The following is a 9,915-nucleotide window of genomic DNA, read 5'->3' as shown; positions in this document are numbered from 1 at the left end:
TTTTTTAATTTGAGCCAAAAGTGTCTCTATATTTCTATTTTCGTTTGCAGCGTACAGCGTCTCGAGAGAGAGAAAGAGAAAGAGAGGGAGAGAGACAGATTCTTGACATAAAGTAGGAAAAAACGAAATTATTAGGTCGGAAAAAGGGATTTTACGAGCGTTGTTGTACATATGATTGGTTTATACGGACGAAGAGGCAAACAAAAATTTATACAACTGGCTGAAATACAACCCTAACTAGAATAGAATGTCACGTAGTAGAGAGAGACGCTTGAATAACGCTTGCACGTTGTTTCTGTCAACAGACTCCATGTCCACGATAACGGTTGCGAGTAAACAGTCCGGAGGTATAGATAACGCGACGCAGTTCTTGGTAACTGGCGGGCCGAGTAGCTCGGACAGCCAAGAGTCCCCTGTCCAGCAGTCCACCGAGGGTATCGAGGTGTCGTGCAAGGTTGGCAACGGCCTGCTGTACGGGAACGCGAGGCTGCAAGAAGCCTGGGAACCGGAGGGCAAAGTGTCGCCCGACACACCTTGGCGATACGTGCCAACGTCCACCAACTCGCTGAACATCGAGCCGTTAAACTCGAGATACTCGGACAACTCGGAGAACGTTCAGAGCGTGCTGCAGATCATCAACAAGGGCCAGAGCATCGAGATGGCCAGCGGGCAGATCTACCAGACGAACGCGAAAAAGTACTTCATGAATCACACGTTGGAGTCGTTCCAGCAGTACTCCAACAAGAGCCACGTGATGAAAACGCCGTTGAACCCCAGGTTGGATCGGGAGTTGTTGCAGCAGAAGATGGAGAGGAAAGCGGCGGCGATAGAACGCGAGATGAAGTTGCAGAAGAGCTTGTCGGAGGAGTGCGAGGATCTGGGCGTGGACGAGCCGAGCACCAGCGATCTGTTTCCAGAGGCGGATCTGTTGTTCGACACGAACCACTCGCCGTCCTTCGATCATTCCTCTCAGGACGCGTCGTGCAGTCAGTCGCTGGGTATGAAGTCCTACAGTGGTTCCTACTTTCGCTCTCTGGACTCGTCGAGCGGCAGCAGAGACGCCAGCCCGGTTGCCGACTTCAAGACGAACGAGCGTAGAAAAAGCGGCAGCAGCCAGCGAGCTAGATCCGCGAAAGATTCCTCGAAGAGGCTGAAGAGGGACAAGGTGGAGGATCATCTGCATTTGGAGAGCTCGGCGAAACACATGCGGCTAACGTTGGACAACTTGAGCCAGGACGAAGCCTCGAACAGCAACTCGGACATCTCGAGATTGTCGCCGACGAATCTCGGCTCGCTGGAGAACGACTCGCTGAAGGGGACGAGCCGGACGAAGATGACGTCGAGGAACGGCTCGAAGGAGGGTTCGCCCAGCAGCGTATCGAGCATTCCGTCGAACATGAAACTGGACATCGACTTGGACTCGGAATCGCTGCCTCCGAGCATCAATGTAAATAACACCTCGGCGGCGAGCTCCGGTGACGAGAGCTTAACCTTGCTCAGCGGTAACACGGCGGACGTCACGATTCCATCGCCGCTCTCCCCAATCGCTGGCCCGATGTTGTCGACGCACAAGTACACCTACACCAATAAGAAGCGGATCGCGTCGAAGGTAACGAGGATGGATTACCTCTCGTGGGAGAGCCCGATGTCCGAGAGAACGAGATCGAGCAGCGACGAAGAGGACTCCAGCATAAGCGAGTCGATCGGTAGCCAACCGGAGGAGAACGCGTTGAGCAACGGGCTCGAGGACAGCGTGCAGAGTCTCAAGTCGCTGTCGAACGAGCGACGTTGCAACTACCTGAAAAAAAAGGACAAGTTACAGGTGAACGCGAGAGTGGTGTTGAATAGAGCGGATCACAAGAGCAGCCTGTCGAAGCGTATCAAAGCGAACGAGTCGATCCAAGACTCGGTGATGGTTTCCAGTGACAAGGCTTCGGAGCCCTCGGACGATGAAACGGGGAACATCGCTTTGGTCGAGCCGGACTGCCGAGCTAGACGGTCGAGTTTGCGCGGACACGTTAAGAAGGGGTGTGCCTGTTGCAACGGCTCCCCGGAACGACCGAAAAAGAAATCGGTGAAGTCCGATCACTCGCGATTGAAGAAACGTTTGTCCTCGAAACAGACCGGAAAGAAAAGGTAGTCCTAGCGTTCGAACGCTCGACGGAGCATCGCGTGTTTAGTCGTAATGGTATATGCTCACATCTGGCGACATGTGTCCAGTGACAAAGGAGCTTCCAAACGTACGGGCGTCGTCGTGTCCTCGTTGCCGCTACCGACGTGAAACTCGACAGTGACCGACGACAGCAGCCGGGGGAAAAACGTGTCCAAGACAGAATGCAATTCGCTCGAGTGACGAATATGACTGACGCATAAACTAAAGACAAGCTTGTATATAATACATATTAGCGAATTAGGGAGTTGTCGGTGAAGACAAACTTTTACGATACGCCGATAACTCGGAGTGCCTATTCTCGTGTAGGCAGAAATGTTGATTGATACATTGTGACATTCGTAGATTCTCGATACAGCGTTGTACTACCCGTTTCATCGATGAACAGAGGCAGAGGAAAAGTAGAGAGAATAGCAGAGAGAGATTGATTGATCGAGAGAGAGAGAGAGAAAGAATGAGAATGAGAATGAGAATGAGAATGAACGAACAGCATATTAGCGATTCTCGAGAACAATAGATCATCCTCTTACCACTAGATGTTATTACGATACTAGATGTAAGGTGCAAATTATAATGAATGGCAGACTTAAAGTAAATCGTTAACCCGGGATTACCCACGTGAAGGTCTAGTGCCAGGATGTACCTGCACTAGACCTCCACGTGGGTAATCCCGGGTTAAGGATATTAGAGACGCAATCTAGTCAAAAAGATATAGTTTATGACGAGGAGTTAGAGGCGCGTTTCAGAAAGAGAGAGAGAGAGAGAATGAGAGAGAGAGAGAGAATGAGAGAGAATGAGCGAAATAATATAAGCGCGCGAAAAGAAAAAGAAAAAGAAAGAAAAAGAGGCAAAATATAAAAGGGGATAAGGAGAGAAAAAATAAACAAATAAACGTATTCGACTGTCGATAGATCCCTCGCAGACTAAAGAATTTATAATTAAAAGCCTGAATTTATAACTCTGTCTACTGTATCTATCTATCACGATGATACTATTCCACGTTCTTTTACATGGTGTGGTCAGACTGAATAGACAAATTAATTACTTACATAGAGATCTCGTTCGGTGAATTAAACGTAGCAAGATACGCATTGAACTTTTTGCCTTTTCCGCGTAACGCTTCTTGATAACTTAGAACCTTAACTTTATATCGGAAATGATTCTTGTAAATTGTAGCGTGTCACACCTTGATGGCAAGCAACAACAGGTGGTGACAAAAAAGCGGTTCAAGGAGTGAATCATGAAAAACCAAATAAAGGTGAAGATGTTTAAATGGCTATCGAAAATATGAAATGGTAGAGAGAAAAAAAGCGAGAGAATATATGTATACATACATATGTATATATATATATATGTATATGTATATATATATATATATATGTGTGTATATATACATATATGTGTAACTAAAAGCAACGTTGTGTGTCGTACAGACCGACCATACCTTGTCACGGTGCATGTAAAAAAAGAAAAAAAAAAAAGAAATGTATCCAGAAAACTGTAAATTACGTAGATAATTCATTAAATAGTATTATATCGCTGCACTTTAGTACAAAATCGCTTCACCTTGTTTCAAGAATGACAAGTTTATATCATCTCTCAGTGTGCTGTCGTGACGCGTGAATGCCTGCAACTTATAAAAAAAAACTACTATCAAAAAAAGAAAAAAAACACTTGTAAAGGTTGTGTAATTAAGCTACGAAACTCTGATTTTCGTAAGTTTTCTTTCGCGCCTTCCTCCACGGAGTGATTGGCAGTTCTTTTTTTTTTCTTTTGTTCTTTTTCTCTCGTGTAAAAGCTGTATGAAACTCGTTAGCCGTGGCGTTCAATGTATTATCTCTGGCGCAAAAAGAAAAAGAAAAAAAAGAAACTAAAAAAGTTAAGGATGTTGAAAAGTAATGTTCCTGTGAATAGTCCCCTTTCGTGATACGAACCAAAGTGATTCCATTTAAAAGCTGAAACGAAAGAAGAGAAGGAAAGAATTGAGAACACACACAGAAAAGGATAGAAACGAAGCACGAAACCGAGCGTGTTTTTGAACTCGTCGTCTTTCTTCGCGTAAATCCGTTGTAAATTGTCATTAGTCGCTTCGTTCCGAACGCGTATTACTGTAAGATAAAGTGTATCTTCGTTTTTTTCCCCATTCTGTCGTCGATTAGTGAAACTCTACCTCGTGCACGCGTCGATCATTTCCCATAATTCTCATCATGTTTTTAAGCAATTTCTATGAAACGTATAACACGTCGGAGAGAGAAAGAGAGAGAGAGAGATCGCTCGCTCGCTGTGACTTGAACGATTTCACACACGCAATACATATATATACATATATATATATTTATATGTATATATATATACACCATTTATTCGCTTTGTGAACTGCGTGAACAGCGTGAAGGGCAAAGGTGCGAAGCTGAGCGTAATATAGACAATCTCTGTAATCGCCGCTTGTACCTGTTACTGCGCTATTAGCAATAACAGAAAATACGAACGAAACCGCCCCGGATCTAGAGCTCAGATATACGTATTTATCGTAGCCGTTAACGTACGAAGTTTCACGAAACCTTGTCCGCTTCTCTGATCGCGAGGTCTGTCCTTTGTCTGTCTTATTGTCGCTTTAAAAGCCCGACACCTTCTTGTAAATAATGTACATTTCAAATTTTTTGGAACTTCCCGCCTCCCCGCCCCCTCCCACACACACATACACACACTCAACAGACAACTATCCCAAAGAAAAACATTCGAACGTAATCTGACGAGTTTTCAGCAGAGCGAGAGTAAGGGGGGAAAAAAAGTCACGTTAACGTTATTGTCTATAAAACATGTAAGCTCTTTATCTTCCTGTACAGCTAAAGCGATGTAAGAAAGGGAAAGACACGAAGACAGAGAGAGAAAGAGAGTAAGTGAGTAAGTGAGTGAGTGAGTGAGTGAGTGAGTGAAAGAGAAGAAAATTGGAAGTGAAACACAAGATAGTCGCGGACGAACGGACAACTGAACGGACACAGAGAGACAGAGAGATCATTTGCGCGTAAGTGTAAATTTTTTGAGAGAACGTCGCACCAAAATAATAATAATAATAATAATAATAATAATAATAATATTAATAATAATAATAATAATAATAATAATAATAATGATAATGATAATGATACGTATTTTTTGATGGGATGGAAAAGGAAACATTACATATATAGCTTATACGTTAAAGAAAAACGAATGCGAGAGAGGGAGAGAAAGAGGCAGTATGCATGAGTGAAAATGAATAAAAGAGAGAAAGAAGAAGAAGAAAAAAAAAGGAGAACGAAAATACGATTGTCAGTGATAGTCTGGCCTTTTTCGCCACCTTTAGTCGTACCAATCGCATTTATAATAGAGGGGTAACTGTAGTCTTCGTAAAAAAAAGGAACTTCGGTGAACAGACTTGAATAAAAGAGTGAGTAAAACTTAGAAAGAAACGCTTGAAGACAGGCAAATGTTTCCCAGAGTCGGCGGGAGCTTTTCAGGTACTTAAAAAAAAAAAAAGTAAAAAGATAAACGTAAAAAGAAAGGAGAAGATAAGGAAATAGAAGAGAGAGAGAGGGAGAAACAGAGGAGAAGTGTAAAAAGAGAGAAACCTGCTTTACACTGGCCGTTGAGTAAAGATTAAATTAAGAGTTTTTGTATCGTATGTTTGTTAAGACTACTGTTTTTCTCACTCGAATCACCCCTTGCTAACCAGTATTCGAAAGAACGATGTTTGTTGCGTCACTTTGATGTCTGTAAACAGCAATGTGAGAGGATAATACGGAGAAATTGTGAGAAAAACCAAGAGGAAAAACGAGTAACAGGTGATTATGAAGAACGAAAGATGAAAGGGAGAGAGATTGAGAGAGAGAGAGAAAATGAAAGAGTAAGAGTGAGAGAGTGTGTGTGTGTATGAGAGAGAGAGAGAAAGGTTGAGGAAAAAAAACAGGCAGAAAGAATACGTATAAATAAAACGGCCGTGCACTGCAAAACGTACATTCATTAAAATACGTATTGTCGTTTAGCACAAATCAGTTGAAAATCGAGAGATTAAGTAATTACAAAGCCGATAAATGAAACCGATGTGTGACGGCGGGGGGGAGGGGAAAGCCGAGATAAACCGAGGACGGAGTTGTTAAGAAGAAAAGAACAGAAAAAAAGTAGGAAACAAAACAAAGCGAAAAATGAAAAAAGAAAAAGAGTAAAACGAACACACCAGTACAGTCATGTCCGAGATAAAAGTAAAAAAAGAAAAAGAAGAAAAGATAGAGAAACGTTGTGTAAGACATGCTTCTCTGTACATACACTTGGAAGAATGCAGTTAAAAGAGAAGGCACGAATGAAGGGAACATTTCTTTTCTAGACATTACCATTATACATATGTACTGTAATTAATATAAAACATTAATGATACATATTTTCGAGATACACGACCAGTCGGGGGAAAAAGTTTGTTCAGTGAAGGCTACGGTTCGATTTGACGCATCATTGTATTTAACGTAGAATCGATATTTACATGTGAATACACGCGCACCAGCATTTATATGTAAATATTTGACTTAGCGTTAAGCGAAAAAGAAAAAAAAGAAGAAAAAAAAGTCATGCATAAACTTGCAATCTTCGTAGTTCTCTCCGTGCGATACATAATTATTCCTTTCGACTTCGATAAATGCTGAAGGCCTCGTTATTTTCACACATTTTGACAAACGCATGTTTCGAACTGAAAATATTGAATTTATATTTTTAAGATCGTTCTACTGTAATAAATCCGTACAAAGAAAAAAAAAAAAAAACAAAAAAAAAAAACAAAAAAAAAAAAAGGAAAAACGGTAGTTTTGTAAGGAACGCCCATACTCTTAAGAACCCAAGGTCAATTATCACTCAAGGAGGAAAACAGCTACAATTCCGACGAATTTAACGCTACGAGGCGATGACAAATGGAGATGACCCGTTTAGCCCCGCGCTCGTCGATGAACCGTTGGCCACAGCGAATGCTTCGGTGTAAAAACTTGGAAACGCGATGGGCGACCGGTTTGAATTCTCGCTATCGAGAAAGGAAACATCGACTTTCTTCCTGTCTCTATCTCCGTCTCCCTCTCCCGCTCTTTCCCCTCTCTTTCTTTCCTTCTTTTCTCTTTGTCGCGTACGCGCGAATTCTCTCGCACGCGCGTTTACAACTGGTTTAGTCCGCTCGACGCAAGAAAACAATGTTTTACCGGCCGTAACGATTGTCGTGGTCATTGCTGTTATGGAATTATTGTTCCCGTAGATTTTTATCTGCTTCCCTCGTGCCCAGATACACGGGCACGTTCGCGATGGAGCCTCCAGCTGGACTGGTTTGGTTCTGAATCATCGCTGGTTACCATTGTCTGTTTTATAGAGGTCAGAATGATTAGAAGATCGCCTACTTAACTAACTGTACCGCTCAATAAGGTATCGGGAACTTTGCAGTGCCTTGAGCAGTGTTCGGTTTGGTGAACGTTTAGCCAAGCTAAACGTTGGGCCAAACGCTACCTCATTTTTAATCACAGTGACTGACAAAAGTATTCGTACACTTAGATATTATAGTAAACTTTTTTGTGCACATTTTTATTGAAAAAAATTTGAAGGTATGAATATACAATATTCATCCGTGAAGATGACCCTGTTCCAAAAACTCCATCGGTGTTTTTACGTAACTTTGTGCAAACTTCAATCTCTTCTTTCTATTCCTTTCATTCACATACTTGTGGATCGCATATAATGTGCCAGCACATTTAAAAACACCCCCGCAATCATTCAGATATTAACCCCATTGAACATTTGTGGGATTATCTGGAACGAGTAATTCGAATACACACAATTTCATCTAAAACAGACTTAAAAAATGCTTTAATCAACGATTGGAATAATGTTACTAATAAAACACACATCTAATTTGGTTAATTCAATACGTTAGCTGCAATAATAAAATCCCTGCTAAATACTAATTATAAATATTAATTTTATAATTATTTGTTGTTTTTATTATAAATGTTTAAATTGCTTGTACACTTGATTGACGACAATAGAACTGTACGAATATTTATTACACGTTCATTTTTCTCATTTTGTTCGTATTTCTTGATATTTGTATAAACAATATGAATTTTTCTTTTTGTTTATTTGAGATTGTTGTTGTACAGACTTTGGAGAATAGATGTACTATGTTTGTTTAAAAGACATTGCCTAATAAATATTATTATTCAGCATTTTAGTCGTGATTAGTCACTGTACGAATGTACTTTTTACACTCACTGTAGTTGTGTATTGGAAGTTATTTATTTGACATATACACAGAATGTCTCATCTCAATCTTTTCACGTAATTCTCTCCTAAACTATTGATTAATCGAAACTTGTTCCTTTTCAATGGCCACCGGATCTAGGTGGAGGCGTTTCCAAGATTTTAAGGTCACTTCCTCCTTGACAATCCTTCTTGATTAATATTTTCTCGATCGACAGTTGCTCCAGTTTCTCGTGATTTTACAAAAAGTCTGTCAAATAGCAGGGATTAGATCGCGGATGTTAATTCATCGAGATAAAAGTCGAGCTCATTCGCTAAAATTTTGCCCCCGTTTGAACGTACGGCTACGACTGTATTTAGATTAATAACATTAAGCGTCGACCTAATTCTTTTGTAAGGGAAATGACAAAGAGTATCGCGTGTGTCAAACATGTTAACTGTGATAAACTTATCGTTATTACAGCATTAAAATTTTTTTCTCTATTGACCAAACGTATTTTCCGCATATCGAGTACAATACGTGAATACATGTGTATATGATTAGAAATAGTTGAGCTAGTGGCAGAGGCTGTTAACCCTGTCTCCGGAAGAGAGCAGTGCACGAGCGGAGGCCATTGTCTTCACTTTCCGATTGCTAGACATTCGTGTAAGAGTAAGATGTTCATATATCATTGATGAATAAACATCAAACGCGTGACTAACATCGAGAACAACTTCCTTTTTAGCATTTGCGTTTCTCTGTCAACTTCTTTTACTCTATTCCTTTTTTCTCTTTTCTTAGACTAGTACTAATTAATACTGAAAAATATGATTTGAATCGCTTACATGAATCTTTGGTAATAAAAAATGAAAAGTTGCAATATATATATATATATATACATATAATAAATTATTGCATTTAGTTAACTGTTTAGCGAATTGTACTCGTTTAGTGAAAAATCGAACGAATTTAAAAAAAAAAGAATATTATAATATTTAAAAACATAGTGGGGGGAAATTTATAGAGGTCAATGATTCACAGCACACTTTAAATATCAGTACAAATTATTTAAACGATTTGGAAAATAATAAGATTACAGTAAATTCTTTGCAGTTGCGAATGTTCAGATAATTTCTAGTGTAAATCGTAATTATATATTAATTTTATTATATTAGCTTTATTATTTATTATATTAATTTTATTATATTAGCTTTATTATTTATTATATTAATTTTATTATATTAGCTTTATTATTTATTATATTAATTTTATTATATTAGCTTTATTATTTATTATATTAATTTTATTATATTAGCTTTATTATTTATTATATTAATTTTATTATATTAGCTTTATTATTTATTATATTAATTTTATTATATTAGCTTTATTATTTATTATATTAGCTTTATTATTTAATATATTAATTTTATTATGTTAGCTTTATTATATTAATTTTATTATATTAGCTTTATTATTTATTATATTAATTTTATTATAT

General features: G+C 39.3%; 1 protein-coding gene across 6 annotated transcripts in view; it reads left to right on the top strand.

The window, feature by feature from the left end:
- LOC122538567 overlaps positions 1-2,571 on the top strand; it is a 20,889-nt gene extending 18,318 nt beyond the window's left edge. For all 6 annotated transcript variants that reach the window (XM_043672770.1, XM_043672767.1, XM_043672766.1 and 3 more), the window contains one exon: positions 306-2,571. In XM_043672770.1, the coding sequence (XP_043528705.1) occupies positions 306-2,140 (1,835 nt within the window). In that variant the 3' untranslated portion in view covers positions 2,141-2,571. The remainder of the gene's footprint in view (positions 1-305) is intronic.
- The last annotated feature ends 7,344 nt before the right edge of the window (positions 2,572-9,915 follow it).

The sequence above is a fragment of the Frieseomelitta varia genome, unplaced genomic scaffold (assembly GCF_011392965.1).
Source record: "Frieseomelitta varia isolate USP_RPSP 00005682 unplaced genomic scaffold, Fvar_1.2 scaffold_167, whole genome shotgun sequence".
Taxonomy (NCBI): domain Eukaryota; kingdom Metazoa; phylum Arthropoda; class Insecta; order Hymenoptera; family Apidae; genus Frieseomelitta; species Frieseomelitta varia.
The sequence above is the reverse complement of the archived record's forward strand: the minus strand, read 5'-3'. Positions and strand labels throughout refer to the sequence as shown.